The sequence below is a fragment of the Camelina sativa genome, chromosome 14, assembly GCF_000633955.1.
Source record: "Camelina sativa cultivar DH55 chromosome 14, Cs, whole genome shotgun sequence".
Classification (NCBI taxonomy): Eukaryota; Viridiplantae; Streptophyta; class Magnoliopsida; order Brassicales; family Brassicaceae; genus Camelina; species Camelina sativa.
Window position 1 is genome coordinate 15,960,940 of NC_025698.1, and position 19,884 is coordinate 15,980,823.

At 36.2% G+C, this 19,884-nt stretch overlaps 5 protein-coding genes across 6 annotated transcripts; 4 read left to right on the forward strand and 1 right to left on the reverse strand.

Annotated features, from left to right (window-relative positions):
• On the forward strand, window positions 3,380-6,249 carry LOC104741653 (2-succinylbenzoate--CoA ligase, chloroplastic/peroxisomal-like). The gene is made up of 10 exons (XM_010462551.1): window positions 3,380-3,706; window positions 3,864-3,936; window positions 4,055-4,226; window positions 4,316-4,414; window positions 4,505-4,602; window positions 4,691-4,884; window positions 4,970-5,097; window positions 5,184-5,569; window positions 5,643-5,845; window positions 5,949-6,249. The coding sequence occupies exons 1-10, from the start codon at window positions 3,408-3,410 to the stop codon at window positions 6,076-6,078; spliced, it is 1,782 nt and encodes a 593-aa protein (XP_010460853.1). The 5' UTR covers window positions 3,380-3,407; the 3' UTR covers window positions 6,079-6,249.
• On the forward strand, window positions 8,620-9,283 carry LOC104743651 (UDP-glycosyltransferase 78D1-like). The gene is made up of 2 exons (XM_010464706.2): window positions 8,620-8,627; window positions 8,683-9,283. The coding sequence occupies exons 1-2, from the start codon at window positions 8,620-8,622 to the stop codon at window positions 9,281-9,283; spliced, it is 609 nt and encodes a 202-aa protein (XP_010463008.2).
• Window positions 10,037-11,739, forward strand: LOC104741654 (UPF0725 protein At1g23970). The gene is made up of 6 exons (XM_010462552.2): window positions 10,037-10,133; window positions 10,290-10,442; window positions 10,554-10,746; window positions 10,857-10,984; window positions 11,084-11,170; window positions 11,257-11,739. The coding sequence occupies exons 1-6, from the start codon at window positions 10,068-10,070 to the stop codon at window positions 11,599-11,601; spliced, it is 972 nt and encodes a 323-aa protein (XP_010460854.1). The 5' UTR covers window positions 10,037-10,067; the 3' UTR covers window positions 11,602-11,739.
• LOC104741660 (WPP domain-associated protein-like) lies at window positions 13,644-16,387 on the forward strand. Its single transcript, XM_010462557.2, has 5 exons — window positions 13,644-13,792; window positions 14,057-15,495; window positions 15,606-15,732; window positions 15,944-16,045; window positions 16,155-16,387. Exons 2-5 carry the CDS (start codon window positions 14,069-14,071, stop codon window positions 16,221-16,223), a joined length of 1,725 nt encoding a protein of 574 aa, XP_010460859.1. The 5' UTR covers window positions 13,644-13,792; window positions 14,057-14,068; the 3' UTR covers window positions 16,224-16,387.
• Window positions 17,129-19,493, reverse strand: LOC104741658 (N-acetyl-D-glucosamine kinase-like). 2 transcript variants are annotated; one of them, XM_010462555.2, is made up of 7 exons: window positions 19,154-19,367; window positions 18,552-18,784; window positions 18,267-18,458; window positions 18,015-18,143; window positions 17,654-17,823; window positions 17,442-17,572; window positions 17,129-17,359 (listed from the first exon to the last, which is right to left on the reverse strand). In XM_010462555.2, the coding sequence occupies exons 2-7, from the start codon at window positions 18,716-18,718 to the stop codon at window positions 17,306-17,308; spliced, it is 843 nt and encodes a 280-aa protein (XP_010460857.1). In that variant the 5' UTR covers window positions 18,719-18,784; window positions 19,154-19,367; the 3' UTR covers window positions 17,129-17,305. The 2 variants fall into 2 exon arrangements, with proteins under 2 accessions (XP_010460857.1, XP_010460856.1); XM_010462554.1 differs by having other exon boundaries at window positions 17,141-17,359; window positions 18,552-18,699; window positions 19,154-19,493.

Genomic DNA, 19,884 nt, shown 5'->3' on the forward strand with positions numbered 1-19,884 from the left:
GTCATCGATTTAAATATTAATTAGCTATAGTGATTTACTAAGCTTTAAGAAAAAAGATTGATGTAGAAAAAAGGTAAAATACCAAGAAACTAGAATTTATAGTTGAGTGATATACAAGGTTCTCTATTTTCTTGAAAGCAACGAACCGAAGAAGAATCTTTGAAAGCTTTTTTTTTTGTTTATAATTGAAAATAAAGAAATATCTAGAAATTATAGGAATAATTGTTTCAATATATATCGAGGTGGAAACTATTTCTTTCCAAGTTGTATGCCAAGTAATTTTGCTTAACCTTTCCATACTTACAATAAATTGACGCAATCTAATGATCTATAAATCTATATATACATTTTGAGATATTTATGAAATAAATACTGAAGTTGACACTTATTTAGACATTAAATATTTTTAATTTTAATTTATAAAATAAAATTTAAAACCAAAATTTTGTGCAGAATAAAAATTCCTAAATATTTCCTTAATCAATCAACAACTAATTGCAATATCTCATTAAAAATTTGTTTTGTAAAATTCCTAAATATCTCCTTAATTTATTACAATATTTAATGCTAACAATAAAAATATATGTACAAATCCTAAATTAATCTTTACGTCAATTTATTTGTCCGTTTTATCTGCAAAAAAAAAAGAAAAATAAAAAGAATTATCATATTTCATAATTTATTTCTGAATCATATGTAAACAATTCTAAAATTAAAATATTTTGAAGATAATGTATACTTGATTAGCAAGATTTTTGGTACTATATTTTTTTGCATTTTTCGTTATTTGGATTTTGAAAAACGTGCATGTTGTACTTAAGCAAAGAAAAAAATTGTGTTTGGATATCTAGCGGGATGAGTTTGAGTATTAATATAAATTAAAAATTATTTCATTGACTGTTAGTAAATCATCAGTTCAATATTTTGTTAATACCATCGATATTTGAATATTAGGCATATCTAATTAAGTTTATTAAATTACAATTATGTAAAATAAACAAACAATATTACGGTATACCACATGTTATATTCAAGGAATGAAAGTTACATTTCTAAAATAATTTAATTAGAGGAGTTACAATTATAATTTATAGTATGTTTGAATGAAATGAATGAAAACAATACTCAATTCATAATTTATGTGATTTCAGTTACAATTTAATAGTAAAGTGTAGATTTAAAGTATAAATTAATGTACATTATTACATTTTAAATATAATTATTACTTTTAGAAATTAAATGCTAAATCAATAAGGAGAGAATGAAATCTTACTTTTGTGTATATGATTAAATAGAAATTTTGGTTCACTTCTTTTTTTTTTTTAGTTCACATTTGTTCACTTCCATTTATTGTAAAAGTTGGAAGTAAGTTATTAACGAAATAATGCTTCCTTCACTCAACCCAAACTTGTCATCTATTGTGTTAGTCAAACTATATCGCATTAACGTTTATTTGTGAAAAAAAAAATCAAGTAATATGAATTTAAAGATCTTGTTAATTGTGGTTCTTTTGCATATACATAGAAGGGATAATTGCAATTAAACCGATTTTCAGATGGTCAAACTTCTTCCATTCAAATGATGAAAGAAAAATCAAGTCTTTGAAAACAAAAAATCGAAAAACAACTTCTCAACATATAAAAGATACAATTTTTATCTTTGCATTGTCTTAGAACAAGGCTATTTCTGCGGTTGATAAGAAAGATGATGGTATGGAGGAGAAGGAGAAGAAGGACAAGGATGGTTTGAAGGAGGAGCTTGGTGATGCTGACACAGATGCCGAGCTGGATGGGAAGGCTATTTCTGCGGTTGCTGAAAAGGATGATGGTGTGGAGGAGAAGGAGAAGAAGGACAAGGATGAGATGGCTGAGAAGCAGAAGCAGAATGAGAAGGATGAGGAGGAGCTGACTAAGATTTGTGATTCAATAGTACAGTCAGTTCTGCCAAAGATACCCGGAAAGAAGGAAAGGAGGAGTCATTACCAAACACAATGATTTGTTAATGATTTTGATGCATACTCCTTCTTTTTGGTAAGCCTATTTTTTTTTTACCAATATTGTTTACAAATTTATAATTGTGCATAGCACGGAGTATAATACTAGTTGTATATAAATGAGATTCAAAGTTTGTTAATTAGATACAAGGAAGATATTCGACTAGTGGGTTTGGTGATATGTAGGATCGTGGCCAGTTCTAGATTAAACAAAAGGCCAAGATAGAGAGTTGCATGTCTTTGCTTCAGGTAATCATCCTATTGATGCTTTTTTTTAAGTTGTGATTATAATGATAGATGTTTTGGTTAAACCCCATAGTTCCTCCCTAGAACATTCGATCTTGTCTTCCACAGAAAACATATTCTGCAAACTTTCCATATACATGGCGTTATAGACTCAACATTTTACACCTCTCAACTAAAACATTTATCTACAACCATCTTATCGCCAACAGCCACATTATACACTGCTTACTTACGCCAATATATACATGGTTTTATAGACTCAACATTTTACACCCTTTGTTAGCGTAAAATATCCCACATCGGAAAAATGTGAAAGGATTAACTAATATATAAAGGGTTAGGGCCTCTCCACTTATTGCCAATTGATTTTGAGTTGAAAGCCCACAGTAAAACCCGAATTTAATATGGTATCAGAGTAGGTTGTCTCTTGGGCCACCCCGTGGATGTTGTTCCCACATATGTCCACGCTTCAGATGGTCATGCTTGAGCGTGAGAGGGGAGGGGGAGGAGGTGTTAGTGTAAAATATCCCACATAGGAAAGATGTGAAAGGATTAACTAATCTATAAAGGGTTAGGACCTCTCCACTCATTGCCAATTGATTTTGAGTTGAAAGCCCACAATAAAATCTGAATTTAATACCCCTCAACTACAACATTTTTAACAACATCTCTTCACCAACAGCCACATTAATTACTGGTATTACGTACACTCTATAGTTAACTAACCCAAAAGTATTACAGTAATGGAACAAATCTTAAAAATAGCCACTAACGACAAATCAATGTTTTGGGAATAGGGAGAAAGTTACAGATATTCCCAAGCGTGTAAACAAAATCTATGTTTGCTTGCCCATACAACCTTATATACCTCCAGAAGGGTAGCAAGTGGTGCCCTCTGTGTTATCAAAAGAATCCATCAAAATGCTTATGTCTTAAAAGCAATAATGAAATTAACAGATTTTATTTGAAAAACAAATTGAATAAAAATTATGAGACAAGAATCAAGCGGTGGTGACAAAGTTGAATAATATATAGTAAAGCCCATTTTCAATTGGGCCTGGACTGTGTAGTCAACTAAAAACGCAAACGGTGATTCTCGTCGTCGTAGAGATAATATAAAAGATAAGGAGAGGTCGTCGATGCGGTGACATGTACTGCCACGTCATCAATGGAAGTCTCTGTCTCTTCTTCTTCTTCCAGTAAAAACTTCGACTTCGATGACATTCAAAAGATTGTGAGTTTCATATTTTGTCATTCTCCCTCCGAAATGGCTAATTACTCTCGGCCTCACATCTGTCAGTGTTTGACTCGGCTAGCTTCCGTCAAAGGGAACGCAGTCGTCACAGTCAACGGGAACCGGAAGCGCACCGGCAAGGAGTTCGTCGACGGCGTACTGAGCCTCGCCGCAGGTCTGATTCGTCTCGGCATTCGCAACGGAGATGTCGTCTCTATTTCTGCTCTTAACAGGTCCAACGCGTAAATTAAATTTGAACCAAGGAGTTAGAACTTAAAATTTGGGTTTTAGATTCGATTTTTGTCGATACTTGTATCTGAACCGTTGAATGTTATGTTATAATATTTTCAAGGTTTGGTCTTTGTTTTTTGTTTTTTTTGGTGGATTCAGTGACTTGTTCTTGGAGTGGTTATTGGCTGTTGCATTGGTTGGAGGAATCGTTGCTCCTTTGAATTACAGATGGGTTAGTATCTGCTGCTTAGTACATTCTTTTTAGTTAGATTGTGTATGTATGTCTAAAAGAAAGTTCCTGACTGACACATTTTTGGCGTTCTTGATGATCTTTTGTTGTGAAAGGACAGAGCTTGAAAGAAGCAAAAATGGCAATGCTAATGGTAGAACCTGTCCTTTTTGTTACTGATGAGACATGTGTCTCGTGGTGCATTGATGTTCAGAATGAAGATATACCTTCGTTGAAATGGCGTGTGTTGATGGAGTCTACCTCTAAAGAGTGTGCAAATGAACATAACCAGTGTATGATTTCATTTGTATGTACCTTAAAAACTCAAAGGAGATGCAACTGTGACTTCATTTATTTTTTTGTTTTTGTTACTACTGGCCAGTTTTGACAACCGAGATGCTTAAACTGAATGTGCTGGTTCCTTCCTTAGCAACGTACGCTTGGGCTCCTGACGATGCTGTTGTGATATGCTTCACTTCTGGTACAACATGTTTTACCTCTGCTTCTTGTATTTACCATAATATATAATCGTCAGTTTACTCCATCTCTTATTGTTTCTTATTGGGAAAAGGTACTACGGGAAGACCCAAGGGTGTCACGATAAGCCACTTGGCTTTCATCACACAGTCTCTAGCTAAGATTGCTATTGTTGGCTACGGTGAGGATGATGTACGCATTTTTTACCTGTTTGTCCTCAATGAACTCTATAGAGCTGAATACTTCCCTAAGTAAAGAGTCTCTTCAACTTCTCTCGCAGGTGTATTTGCATACATCACCATTAGTTCATATCGGCGGTCTGTCATCAGCTATGGCCATGCTAATGGTTGGGGCTTGCCATGTTCTGCTCCCCAAGTTTGATCCCAAAACAGCCCTTCAAGTTATGCAACAAAACCGTATAACTTGCTTCATCACCGTCCCAGCTATGATGGCCGATCTTATTCGTGTCAACAGGTAAAAAGAGAAATGAATAATTCCTTGCTTGAGGTAAATATTAGCCTTTAAAACCGTTGGGTGGCTAAAGTACTTTTACTCGAAGGACAACAAAGAATGGAGCTGAAAACCTTGGCGTGAGAAAGATACTAAATGGAGGTGGATCTTTATCAAGTGAACTCCTTCAAGAAGCTGTAAAAATCTTCCCATGTGCGAAAATACTCTCAGCTTATGGTGAGTCCTCCTCATTTGGCTTCCGTAAACAACCATTTTTATTTGAATCTTTGGACACTAAACTCTTTGAGATGTTGGTTTTAAAGGGATGACAGAGGCGTGCTCTTCCCTGACCTTCATGACTCTCCATGATCCAACTAAAGAGTCTTTGAAAGTGACATATCCTTTGGTTAATCAACCAAAGCAAGGCACATGCGTTGGCAAGCCTGCGCCCCATATCGAACTGATGATTAAACTCGACGAGAATTCATCCAGGGTCGGGAAAATTCTAACGCGCGGACCACACACTATGCTTGGATATTGGGGTCATCAACTAGTTCAAGAAAATGTTGGAACATCAGAATCCAGAAGCAATGAAGCTTGGCTTGACACAGGTGATATCGGGACCTTTGATGTGTTTGGGAACTTATGTCTTATAGGCCGATCCAATGGCCGAATCAAAACTGGAGGCGAGAATGTTTACCCCGAAGAGGTTAGCTTCCAATACAAGAAACTGGTCGTTATTAGCCTCAAATTGTGCATTTTTACATGGAATGAATGCGCAGGTTGAAGCTGTTCTAGTAGAGCATCCTGGGATTGTTTCTGCTGTGGTGATAGGCGTCATTGATGCTCGTCTTGGGGAGATGGTCGTCGCTTGTGTTCGTTTACAAGAGAATTGGATATGGTCTGATGTTGAAAACCGCAAACGAGGTTTCGAACTGTCAAGTGAGACACTCAAGCATCATTGTAGAACACAGAATCTAACCGGGTAATTAATCTAGTTTCTAAGCGAATAAAATTTTCTTAAATCTTTTATGTTATAAGTATATATATATATATATACTTATTAGTTTGATGAACTTGTTGGACAGGTTTAAAATACCGAAGAGGTTTGTCCGATGGGAGAAGCAGTTTCCGTTGACAACAACTGGGAAAGTGAAAAGAGATGAAGTTCGAAGACAAGTTATGTCTCATTCCCAAATCTTGACTAGCTCTCTCTGATCATTATCCTTTCCAATTTAAAACCGTAAAAACATTCTTTATTTGTTTGTCACAAGTTTTAAAGTTATTATGATGGGTGATAATGGTACTTTTGGTTCTCATGATCATGATGTAGCAATTATCTGTCGTTAAGGATAATGAGAATCTAAATGTTGTTGGTCTCCTTGAGGATTTAGATTCCTACTTGAATGATTTAAAATAATGGGTATACAGTTGCAAGATTCGCTATTTGTTTTACCAAAGAGAAGGGAGTCTCTCCCATTTGCTTTTCGAAGCGTCGTTCGTCTACTCACAACCACCGGCCGGTTGAAGCTCGTCATACCATTCGCCTTTATGAGCGTTTAACCGCTTCTTCAAGTTACTTAAGATGATTTTGTTAGCTGCTTCTGCCTGCCTGTTTCCCTGAGAATACTTGGGCTTTGAGTAGCTTACTTTTATCCCCCAATCCGAGCAAAACTCTTCAAAGTCTCTAGAGATGAATTAAGACCCATTGTCGATAACGATTTCCTAAGGAACTACTCTATGCCGACAAATAATATTCTTCCATAGGAAAGTCTTGACCTGCGAATCTTTTATTGATACGTAACACTTCAGCTTCAACCCACTTCAAGAAATAATCAGTCAAGACTAGGAGATACCTAAACAAAGTTAAAAATTAATAGCTCTCAATTTTAATATATTATTGTTTTGGGAAAAAAACCAAAAAATATCTTTATCTATTTTTTATTTGAACGTTTAATAATTCGTCTTTTTTTTTTGGAAGAAAAATACCTCATTTATCTTTGTTTGGTCTAAAAATACTTCAACTTTTTTTTATTGTTAGCAGATTCTCATCAACGATCTAACAGCCGTTACTGGCTTTACATAAACAATAAACGCCGTTAAAATTTTATCTCTACGTGTTAAAATATATATATATATATATATACAGGTTCTAAATAATAAGCCAGTTATATTGGAATAGTCTGGTGGTATAAGTGGGTATGTTTTCCTCGAGGCTAATAGGTTCGAACAACCTCTTAAACGATTTTTTTTTCTTCGTTTTTTTTTTTGGCTTTGCTGATAATTGAAGAGCAAATAAAACTAAAACCCTAAATCCAGATTTCAGATCTCTTTGTCTCTCCTTTTCTCGCTTCTGACGCTCTTTCCTAGCCGCCGCCACGAGTCTCATCGTCATCGCCTCCGTTATTTTCTGGGTATTCTTCACGTTGTCGATCCGTTCTATTAACTCATGGATTTCAGATCGAATTCGAAGTGAAACTCAATGATTAAAACGAATAATAACGAATTAGTTTCAAGGTGGCTATCATAGAGACGAGTCTGAGCCTGAAACCGATATAGAATTCGAAGGAGACAACAAGAGCCAAGAGGTCGAGATCAAACCTGTCATTTTTGTTTGGGGGAAGAAGAAGGGTCAATAAAAAATAAAATAAAAACATTATTCTGTGAACTCGTCGAACCTGTGAACTTCGCGGTAAATAACAACTCTTATACCACCAGACTATTCCAATAAAACTTGTCAATTCTTTACAACCTGTATATATATAGTTTAACACGCGGAGATAAAATTTTAACAGCGTTTATTGTTTATGTAACGCCGGTAACGGCTGTTAAATCGTTGATGAGAATCTGCTAACAATACAAAAGTTGAAGTATTTTTAGACTAAGCAAAAATAAACGAGGTATTTTTCTTCCAATAAAAAAAAGCGAAGTATTAAACGTCCAAAGAAAAAATAAATGAAGTATTTTCGGCTTTTTTCCCTTATTATTTTATACCTAAACAAAGTTACATCATTTTTTCAGGAGCCAAAAAGTCTTAAAATATATTTTGCAACACAACAAAAGAAAAACATATAAAAAAGATGTACATAGAAAGTATTTAGACTTTTCCAATAGCATTAAAAATCTACAGAAAATTGAAAACTTTCGATCACATAGAGAGAGAAGTTGGTTTTAGAAAATAGACCAAAACTTTTGACCAAGAATCTAAAACGAAAAAGAATTCAAATACAGTCTATAAGAGAGATCTTAAAGTAATTCAATTAGCATTATTCGCAATGTTTATACTTTATAGAAAGAAATTAAAATTATATAAAAACTAAAAAGGTGTATGTGTATAACTATATAAATAAAGTATATATGCGCTTAATTTGATTTGTTATCAAGTACAATTTATCTCTAAGTTTGGTAAGCGTTCTTGAAGAGGTACCAACTACTCACCATCAAAAGTATTAATTTCACTAGGCATATCACTTGCTCTATTTCATATTCGTATATAATGACCCTCTTTGTGTTTGCTTCCTTCATAGTCACTCACTTCATGGAATCATGTTCAAATTATCCGAGCCAATCAGAGACTCCCACGTGGCAGTTCTCGCGTTTTTCTCCGTATTGGCGGTCATGCCAGTCCTCTTTTAGCCATTACGCGCCGTCTCGCCGCTGCTGCTCCCTCCACCATCTTTTCTTTCTTTAATACCGCAAGCTCAAACGCGTCATTGTTCTCCTCTGATCATCCGGAGAACATCAGGGTCCACGACGTCGATGACGGTGTTCCGGAGGGCGCCACCGTGAGTCCACGGGAGATGCTCGAAATGTTTCTCGTAGCATCCCCCCTCCCACGTTGACACCGGTGCGCGATCCTCATGGCTGCTTTGCTTGGATGGGGAAGAGATCACCTGCTTTTGTAGCGTACATTAGCTTCGGCACCGTCATGGAACCGCCTCCTGTAGAGCTTGTGGCGATAGCACAAGGGTTGGAATCGAGCAAAGTGCCGTTTGTTTGGTCGCTTAAGGAGAAGAACATGGTTCATCTACCAAAAGGGTTTCTGGACCGGACAAGAGAGCAAGGGATAGTGGTTCCATGGGCTCCCCAAGTGGAACTGCTGAAACACGAGGCAACGGGTGTGAATGTGACACATTGTGGATGGAACTCGGTATTGGAGAGTTTGTCGGCAGACCGATTTTGGCGGATAAATAGACTCAACGGAAGAGCAGTGGAGGTTGTGTGGAAGGTTGGAATGATGGTGAATAATGGATTCTTCACGAAAGAAGGATTTGAGAAGTGTTTGCATCAAGTTTTTGTTCATGATGATGGCAAGACGATGAAGGCAAATGCCAAGAAGCTTAAAGAACAACTCCAAGAAGATGTCTCTACGAAAGGATTTGAGAGTTTCAAAGTATTGTTGGACGAAATTGTGAAAGTTTAGGTTGTTTACAAAATAATTGAAGCATTATATATACATAGTCAAATAAATGTGTGCCTATGTATTCTATTTTGTCAAAGTGTGTTTCTATTTCAAAGGGTTGTTGATTTTCATTGTACGTACTTGATATATTACTCTGTTAAGTACCTTTTTAAATAAAATATTAATGTTAAATAAAATAAATATTAATGTTTATTTTAACCTAAGAAAAGACTAGGTGCGACCGTGCGAGTAACTTCCGAATAAGTGTAATAATCGTTTAAAAGATTATCTTATAGTAAAAATCTAGAACAAAACACCTTTTGTACGAATTGTTTTTTCCTGCAACAACAAGTGAGATCTTGTGACACGTATGGATAATTGGCAACAATTTGTGATTGTGACTGTGATGAAACCGCTGAAACTCTCAATCTCCATAATTATGGGTATTGGAAGATTCAGATGACGCAACTGATTGAGAGTATTGATTTTGATGCATGTGGTGCTGTTGAAGACGAATGTACACCCAATGGTTACAAATGACAAGGGAGAATGTGCGTTACGAACCCAAGGTAGCATTCGATTGCTAAAAAGATGACATAAGTCAAATTCAACTAGAGGGCTCTGTCGGCTATATATATGTGACTTAAATTATTATAACTCAATTTAACCGCCCTTAAGATTTGTGTTTGTGAAGGCCCAACTGAAGCCCATTGATGAATATGTCGAATGAGGGATAATACTGTGTAATATAAATATATACAAGGCCTAGAAAAACTCAACCATCATCCCGAGGACGAGAAGAAAGATGGCGACGGCGGAGGAGTTTTTCAGTTTGCAGAGAGATTATTGGGATCAAGTAGCCGAAAACGATGTAATTCTTTGATTTGTTTAGAGAATTTTATCTACTATATAATAAAATTGGGATTTGTTTAGAGAATTGAGAATTTTACCTCCTAGTTCGTTTCTAGGGATTGTGGTTATAATGACGGATAAAGATTACTTCTCTTACTTACTTTGCTTCTTATAGGGTTTCGATTTAGAGAGTGTCTCAGTACCGTCATCTATGATTGGAAGGATCACTGGACTGATTCCCTACGACTGCGTAGGTCAGCTTTATCCTTATCCTATCTTGGTCAATCTTTATGCTAAGGCGGGGCTTCATCGTTACAATATGTTGCAGGTAAAAATTTTTGAACTCTTTTATCTCCCCTAGCTGGTACGTTTATAAACATATGCTCTGTTATATATAACACCATATACATTGATTCCATTTTGTTTATTCATCTGTCAGGGGACAAACTTCAAGCTCGCTTCCCTGATAAAATTCAACATGTTACAGAACTGTGTGTCCTCTTTCTACATGACCCTGCTTGCACATGATCCAGCTGATAGCTCGTTGGAGAAAACCTTTCAGGTTCAAGTTGATGAACAAAAATATGGCACTTTGGATATGGGGGTCTCCATTGCTAGACCTAAAGGCGAAGGTGACTTACTTATGTTGCATTATTTTTTACAATAAAATTCTAGCCTGAGTATAATAATAAAATCTCACTTAGCTTGCTGAGTATTTAATATAATTGTGACTTGCACACAGTGACCAGCGAGAAGCCCTTCATACCTCACTCTTATGGTGGCGCATTCGCTGATGATGATATCTTCAAAGGTGAATTGCCTGATTGGCCCTCAGATGGTGATTTAAAAGACGAAACCCGATTTTACGTGGTAAGATCCTATATATCTATATATTAAGACAACACAACATTAATGAAGTTTTGTTGTGCTCCTCATGATCAGTTATGTTATTATTGTTGCCTTTGCCAGGTGAAGGAATCAGAGTGGCGAGCCACTGATTGGATTTTTATGTATTTGGAACTTGCAGTTTGTGCTAATGATAGGTCCATCACTGATGTAAGTTTTAAACATATCAACTAATGACATACTACCACGAGTGGCACTGCTGGTAATAATAATACTAAAGAATTCCAAAATTGTAGATGCGTCAAAAGACCGAAGTTATGTCCCAGTTAGAGATTGTGAAAGTGGCTATAGAAACTGCTAATGGAGATGTGGAGCCGCCGATTGAGAGACTCAAAGCCAAAAGTGCAAATGTGTACATAACCTTTAAGGGCTTGGAAGAGCCTCGAGCCCCTCGGCGGCTTTTTGAGGTTGGTGTGGATCTTGAACGCAAAGCTATAGTTAGAAGAGTCATAGATGAGCATACAGGAGACTTGAAGCTCGTTGGTAAGCTTTGTGGTGGTCAGTATCACAAAAGGCCTTGGCTAGCTCGCCAGAAGAGAGAAGAAACCCAGAGTTGTGAAAAGCGAGCTCGCTTAGGCTAGGTGGCGGCGTTTAGCTGGTTTTTGTTTTTATGTTAAAACTATATATTAGCATGTACGTGTGTCCTTTATTAATTAGGAGGATCCATTTGGTTTTCCTTTTCATTTCCCATATTAAATAAACCCTACAAACATATACTACCACAACATTTGGAATATCTGTACGTCAAGGAAGAGATAATAACGTACCCAAAGAGATTCAATCAAGTGAAAATTAAAGGAGCCAAAATGCCAACAAAAACTTGTACTTGGGACAAATTTCAAGTATCATTTGAAGGAACGGGCAACGTGAAGAGTGCCATAATCGACATGCTAGCATCCGAATTATCCTCGCCATAATTAATTACTAACAAAACCTTAAATCTAATTAAACAGCGTTCTCCTTGCCTCCATCAATATTATTTTTCTCATCAATATTTTTACGCTCTTCTTCACAAACTTTGCTTATTATATCATAGTATTTCAAAAATAATATTGCTTTATCTTGTATTCTTTTCTCGAGGAAGTTTGTGAATTGTGTATATAAACCGTAACATTGTGAATTGTGATTAGTCTCTGTGACTTGTGATGTGAATAGGCTTAGCCAAACCAAACATGCACATAATAAAGATTGTGATTTGTGACTAAAGTGTGTTTATTCTCTGTTTTGTTTAATAGATATAGAGAAAACTCATATGTTAATGTAGAACAAGTGATCGATCGCTCTATCTAGTGGTGTACTCCCATAAAATGGTTAGTGCTCCCAAGTTTGTATGAAACAATAAAAACTTTAAAAATAAAGTTGGCATAGTATTAAAATTTCAAGAAGAGAAACTCTCCGAAACTATGAACACTCATCGGGTATGGACTTTTAGGTTTGAATTGATAAACAAAGCTATGGCAGTTTGGATTTGACAGTCTACATATCGTTTAAGGGCTTGTCAGAACTTCGAGCCCCTCGACAAGGGGTATGAATTGTATACGCTAAACTATAGTCAGAAGAGTCATGGATGATACAAGATATTTGACTCTCGTTAGTAAGCTTTATGGTGGTGTTTTCCATTGAGACGGTTTAATGGAATGTTTAATCTCTTTGTTGCGGGTTTAAACCTTTTTTTTTAGAGTATTCAAGAACTGGAATGGACCAATAAGTTGTTATTATGCTTCATATGATTAATGAACCCTCAAGAGAGAAAATCCTGAACGAAATCTGCACCATATGAGTTAGGTATAGCCAGTAGTATATTGTCATAATCCACATCAACAAGTACGCTAAAAGATAGATGAGTAAGAGACTAACAAAGGATGTCATTAAATTAATTTATACTTGATAAACTCATTCTTGATATCTACATTTTAACATTTACAAAAATACTCATTTATTAAATATATTAATAATTATATCTTGTTTTATACATTTTTTTTTACAAAATTAGTCATTACATGATCCTTGTATTTCTTCAAATATAAACTATAAATTAATTTGTGTTTTTTTTCTCGTAAGGTAACAAGTGCATGTATTTTTCTAGTAATATATTAAGTAAGTCATATTTTTCAAAAAAAATCTCATTTCATAAACAAAATAAAACTCAAAATTTTGAGTATTTCAAAAGAGAATAATACATTTTTTAACAATTTTATTTCTTTCAATACTTGTAGGACAATATAGTTTCACACTACAAAATTGTAATGCATATTGTCCTTTCATATGAAAAGAGTATAACCATTGATTTATAAATCTATATACAGAATTTGAAAATTCTTAGTAATTTTGAGATTAAAAAAATATGAATTTTGAAATAACAATGTTTTACCTAAATATTTAAATAATTTTTTTTTTCACTTTCGAATCCACACAAATTCATTTAAATATAATATAGATTTTAAAATTCTAATAACACATCATTTTAATTTAAAAAAAAATAATATTAATAATTAAATAACACACGACTTTCGTCTAATAAATCTATCAAAATTCACGATTAATTAATAAAGAGTCACTTGAATAAACCCGAAGGGGCATATTCGTAATAAAAGCATAAAAAGCGTCTCTTTGTTCATTTTAACACTCCCGCTCCGTTTCCCGAAGTAGTTTTTTTGAGGTCGGTCCATCTTCTCTCCGTCTCCCTTCGTCATCATCAGAAACCCTAAAGATCAGATCTTTCGAAATTGAAATTGGAATCTCTCATCACTTTCTCGGGGGAAAATAGAGTCTGTAAGTTGCTTCATCACTTCTTGTTATGGTCATTTTTGGATATTTTTTGGTTTGATTTCTTTTAATCTTTTTCAGATCACTAAGTTTATATAGCTAGAGAAAAAGTTACCCTTTTGTTTATCAGTTGTTTCTATTTTGGTTTCTTTCGCACAATTAGTGAGATTTCACAGAGTTTCTTAATTAGTTTTATTTTATTTTATTTTAGTTTCCCGGTTACTGTAAAGCGTCTCTTATCATATTCATCTACTTGAATCTTTTTTATAGGGTATTTGCTTTATGAATGAAGAGGTTATGTTGGGTAATAATGATGGATCAATCCTTGTTAACACTATCATTAAGGAGAATGAGAATCCTAATTTTGATTGTCATGAGGAAACTTTGCCCCTGCTTCATTCTCGTGTGGTTCTTGACCAAGCAGAGTGTAAATACGAGTATGGACATTGGTTGTGGGAAGAGCAAAGTGTGGAATCTTGTAGTAAGAATAGTTTGTTGCTTCAGAAGACTAGAGAGATTGCTGGTTTGCGCCGGGAACTAGAGTTGATTACTAAGTTGCTTAGTACAAGTCATGAAAATGAGGACGTTGAGGCTTTGGAGGGTAAAAAAAGAGCTAATCAGTTGTTCTGCAAACACTCTGAAAGCAGTGTAGGATCTGTCACGTTGACGCCTGAGAAGTTGGAGGATTTGAGGCAGTTATCGCGTGAACAGTTGATCAAGCACTTTGAGACTGATATGAATATGTTGAAAAGAGAGCATGATTATACAATTCAAGAGATGACTGAAGAATACTTTAGCATTAAGCGAAGGTGCTTGAACTTAGAGGAGTGTGGTTCATATTCTTCTTTGAAGACAGACAAGGGGTTCTTTGATGTGCTGCGAAAGAAGCTCCCTGATATCATTTTGAGGTTGGATAAGGTGTTACTGGAAGGTGAGAAGTCTTTTGTGTTTGAAGGAATGAACGATGCTGATATCAAGAACCAATTGGATTCTCTGCTTCGAGAGAACTGCCAACTTAAAGATTCACTTTTAGAGGCTGGCAAGAAGATATCAAAGCTTTCTCAGGTTGAGGAAAACCATCGAAATTTGATCAGTAAGCTTGAAGATTCACATGCTGAAGCTTCTGTCCATGAGTATTGCGCGGTAATATACAAAGAAGCTTTCAAGGAAGCTGATAAGAAACTTGGAGAATTGAAAATGAATGTATCAGAAAAGGAACAAGCTTTGAGATCGGAGGTGCTTGAGAAGGAAATATTACAAGAGGAGATTCATTTGTTGGAATGTCATGTTAAGGAGAAAGAGGATTTACTTCAGATACAGGAGAATGATTTGGCTACAAAGGAGGAGAAACTTGAGATAGCCTTTCAACAGATTAACAGTCTGCAATATCAGATTGAGCAGCAAGCTATAGTGATTGAAGATAAGGAGAAAGAAGTAAAAGCTGTTTCAGCTCGAGCTCTGGAGAAATCAGAAGGCTATGAGATGGAGATATCTGAGTTAGAACAGAAGCTCGAGTTAGCTAGAAACAATATGAAGATAACCGAACATGAGAAAGTGAAGTCCGAGCTAAAATTATCATCAATAGAGGCAGAGCAAAAGAGGCTTAAGAATCAGTTTGTATCGACGGTTCTGAGTCTTTCTAAGTGGAGCAAAGATTTTGAGAATCTCGAGTGCATGGTAGAAGAGAAGACGATAAAGACAAGTTCTAGGTACACTCAACTTTCAATCTCCGCTTGCTTATTATGTTTTCGTTAGACATAGACAATAAGTTATCTAAGCATCTGTTTCAGTAGACATGAGAAATTTCTTTCACTTGTAGGTTAAAAAGTATGCAAAGCCAATTAAGTGATCTCTTAGATGAAGTTGATGAACTCAAGACAAGAGAAACAATTTTCAAGCAACTAATGGAGAAGAAGACTTGTAACCTCCAAAAGGCTGAGACTGAGGTTAGTCTTCACACTTCACAGATGTGTTTATTTTAGCCCATTTCATAATTACTTGAGTGGTGTTCAACGAGTATGATTTAGTTCTTGAATCGGATTTTACTAGTGAACCCAAGATTCTTTTTCTTTGTATTGTCCTTTGCATTTGTGTTGTTAACATTATTTGCCCATTTGGTAGCTTAATAATCTTTTTCCTCTGCTGCTTGATTCATAGGTTGATCTCCTTGGCAATGAAATCGAATCTCTCATGGACCTTCTTAAGAAAATTTATATAGCTCTTGATCATTATTCTCCAGTCCTGAAGCACTACCCTGGCGTAAGCAAATCCCTCTCTCTCCCTCCATAAATTCTCATAATTTTATTATACGAAGTTTGCAATGTAAGGTATGCTTTCATCAATCTTTTCATCCTTTCATACATTGCAGATTATCGAGATCTTGAAGCTTGTCCGGAGAGAATTAAGAGGGGAATCGAAGAGACTATCAGTCTTCTGACCAAGTTTCATATGATCAAACCAATTCTTCTCACAAGTTTCATTATACTTATGTTGTACATATCCAAATCCTTTGTCAATGTATTTTTTTTTTCTTTGTTGAGTAGGTATGTTTAGAAAACAAAGACAGATCATCAATAACAGGAATTAGAATTTGACAAATTCTTATGCACTTGTACATATGTACCATAACCACAGTAAGGAAAAAAAAAATATATCACTATGGCATGTCTGAAGATTTAAGAAACATCGATTGCAAATAATAATGCTTTACGTGACCGACTGGTTATATTGTTAACTTGTTAAGAAGTTCATGGCCAACAACGCTGCTCCAACAGCTGGCTCTACCTGAAGATACATATCAGTATAAACTCAATCAGTTGTTGAGAGAGGGAGACAAAGATAATGAATGAGAGGTAGAATGTTGCACCTTTGGTATGATAGTTTGAGCCCCGGGAAAGAATCTGTTAATGCGCTTTGAGACTTCTTTTCCAATGTCCCATTTCCGTTTAGCGTTTAGAACTCCGCCCACCATTACAACCGGGAAAGAAGCTGTCCCATCTGCAACAAGTCTGGTACTATAAGGAACCAAGTGCCAAAAAATAGAATAAAAAGAAGCGTCAGTTGGATATGTCATATCACCTTCGCCACATAAACCAAGTCTTTGTACAACAGCTTTCACACTTAGAGCTAAATCCTCAACTGCATCAACCAAGATCTTATCTGAAATTTCATCACCAGCTTCTGCACAAAATACTACTTGAGGCNGAAGAGACTATCAGTCTTCTGACCAAGTTTCATATGATCAAACCAATTCTTCTCACAAGTTTCATTATACTTATGTTGTACATATCCAAATCCTTTGTCAATGTATTTTTTTTTTCTTTGTTGAGTAGGTATGTTTAGAAAACAAAGACAGATCATCAATAACAGGAATTAGAATTTGACAAATTCTTATGCACTTGTACATATGTACCATAACCACAGTAAGGAAAAAAAAAATATATCACTATGGCATGTCTGAAGATTTAAGAAACATCGATTGCAAATAATAATGCTTTACGTGACCGACTGGTTATATTGTTAACTTGTTAAGAAGTTCATGGCCAACAACGCTGCTCCAACAGCTGGCTCTACCTGAAGATACATATCAGTATAAACTCAATCAGTTGTTGAGAGAGGGAGACAAAGATAATGAATGAGAGGTAGAATGTTGCACCTTTGGTATGATAGTTTGAGCCCCGGGAAAGAATCTGTTAATGCGCTTTGAGACTTCTTTTCCAATGTCCCATTTCCGTTTAGCGTTTAGAACTCCGCCCACCATTACAACCGGGAAAGAAGCTGTCCCATCTGCAACAAGTCTGGTACTATAAGGAACCAAGTGCCAAAAAATAGAATAAAAAGAAGCGTCAGTTGGATATGTCATATCACCTTCGCCACATAAACCAAGTCTTTGTACAACAGCTTTCACACTTAGAGCTAAATCCTCAACTGCATCAACCAAGATCTTATCTGAAATTTCATCACCAGCTTCTGCACAAAATACTACTTGAGGCACAAGAGCAGCGATACGTGCCCAAGAGGGATCAGCGTAAGTCCACCTACATCCAGAAACATCACACTAGCATTTTCATGTGGTTTTGGGGTTTTCTTCTTACCGGATACTAAAAAGAAAGGGAGTAATCTCTCTTGAGTTCTGAACATCTTTGAATGCAGTGATGGGTACCAAGAAACTATAGAAAGGTTCACATTATTGAGACCGACTCATCATTAGTTCTGAAAAAGAAGATACCCGATGAGTTCGTCGGGAGAGGTAAGTCCAAGTGCTTTTAAGATGGTACTAGTAAGCAGCGTTTGTGGGCCACGACCATCATGAGCTCTAATCACCGCCGTTAAGGCCTGTGCAGCAATTCCATAGCCACTGTAAATACGCGCATCATCATTCACACAATTATCGGTAAACACTCTCCATATATTATAAGTGTATCTCCAGACAAACATGTGATGACAAAGTCTAAGATTGGCAACATAGAAAGAGAAATACCTTCCCCAATCGCCTAAGATTGGTCCACCACCAGATGCCCTAGCCTCCTTGCCATCTTCATCAAAGCCATAGGCTATACATCCTGTACCAGCGATTAGAACACAGCCATGGAGCTTTCCCATGGTTCCACTAGCTAACGCCACTATAGCATCATTCTGAACATATACCTTGACATGACTAGGAAACATGTCCCTGCAAAAGATTATGATAAGAGGGGTACATCAAGATGATTTACATCTGAAACTTCAATAGCGTGATTAACACTAGACATGACTACTACCACACCTTATCCAATTTTCTATCTTGTCCTGGTCTGAGGGATGATTTACACCTGAAACACCTAAGCATACACCACGAACATCTGATTTATCAGAACCCGATTGTACAAGTGCCTCAGAAATCACTTGCTCTAGTGAATCCCTTGCTGCAGTTTCTGCATACACGATGCACATTGAAAGGTGACTTTAATAGGGTAGAAGAAATATCCAAGTGGTGCCACAGCTATATCCAAATATTTGCTGCAAGCAAAACCAATACCGCACACACAAAACAGATTAATTCCACACAACTAGATGCAAAAACACATTACAATGCTAAAATTCAGCCAAGAACAAAATCCATATTCAATTCCAGAATCAAACAAGGCACCAAAGTCATCTTAGGCAAATACCACATTGCAGGAGAACTTAGTTAATTCAGATCACACACACACACACACTCATGAATCATGATCATCGTTAACAAAGCCAAACATTCATTCAATTATTTCTGAAGAACTCACAATCAACCGAAGATATCTTATTGCCCAGAGCTAAAACGACCGCAATTCAACAAACTCCAATACGAAAAGCTGAATTCAGAATTGAGGAGAGAAGATGAGAGAGAACCTCCAACGCTGTTGCGATTGGTACAACCGGCGACGGCACGACCGAGGATCGGAAGAGGCTCCGGTAAACGATCTCCTCCGAACGGGAAATACGGGACGCAAACGCAAACAGTTGAGGTGGCGCCACCATCAAGGCCTAAGATGACGCCATCACCGAAGCCGTTCGCGTCCGTAGCTTCTCCTCCATCCCGAAGGTTTCCATTGCTATGTGGATTCCTCATTCGCAGATAACACCAACCCAGATGAGATCAAGGGAAATGGAGAAATGGGTCTTCGAGAGTTGAGACAAGTCAGTGAGCCTTTCGATCGGTGATCAAGTTTTTGAGAATCGGGGATACCTCAATTTTTTACAATTTTCGTGGAAAGATATATCTCTCTTTGAGCCTAATCGACTTTTTCAGGAAATATATTTTTCAAAAAGGGGTTTATCAATCAACGACGACACAGAGAGAGGATAAACAATTATAGCAAAATCTCTATAATACACGTCTTTTCTTTTTCTAGGTGAAATATTTGAGAGGAGTATATTGTTGATACACACTTATCCACACACTATAGATGGATATCGTGTTTGTATATATACATAGTACATTCTTTGGTTCAACTTTACAAAGAAGCAAGTTTGAAGGACTGGGACATGAGAAGAGAAACAAAGCATCTGCTTTTAAGTTTTGACAAAAGGAAAACCTCCGGTAAATGGGCAAGCTTGCTTTCACAACTAATGTTGTCAGA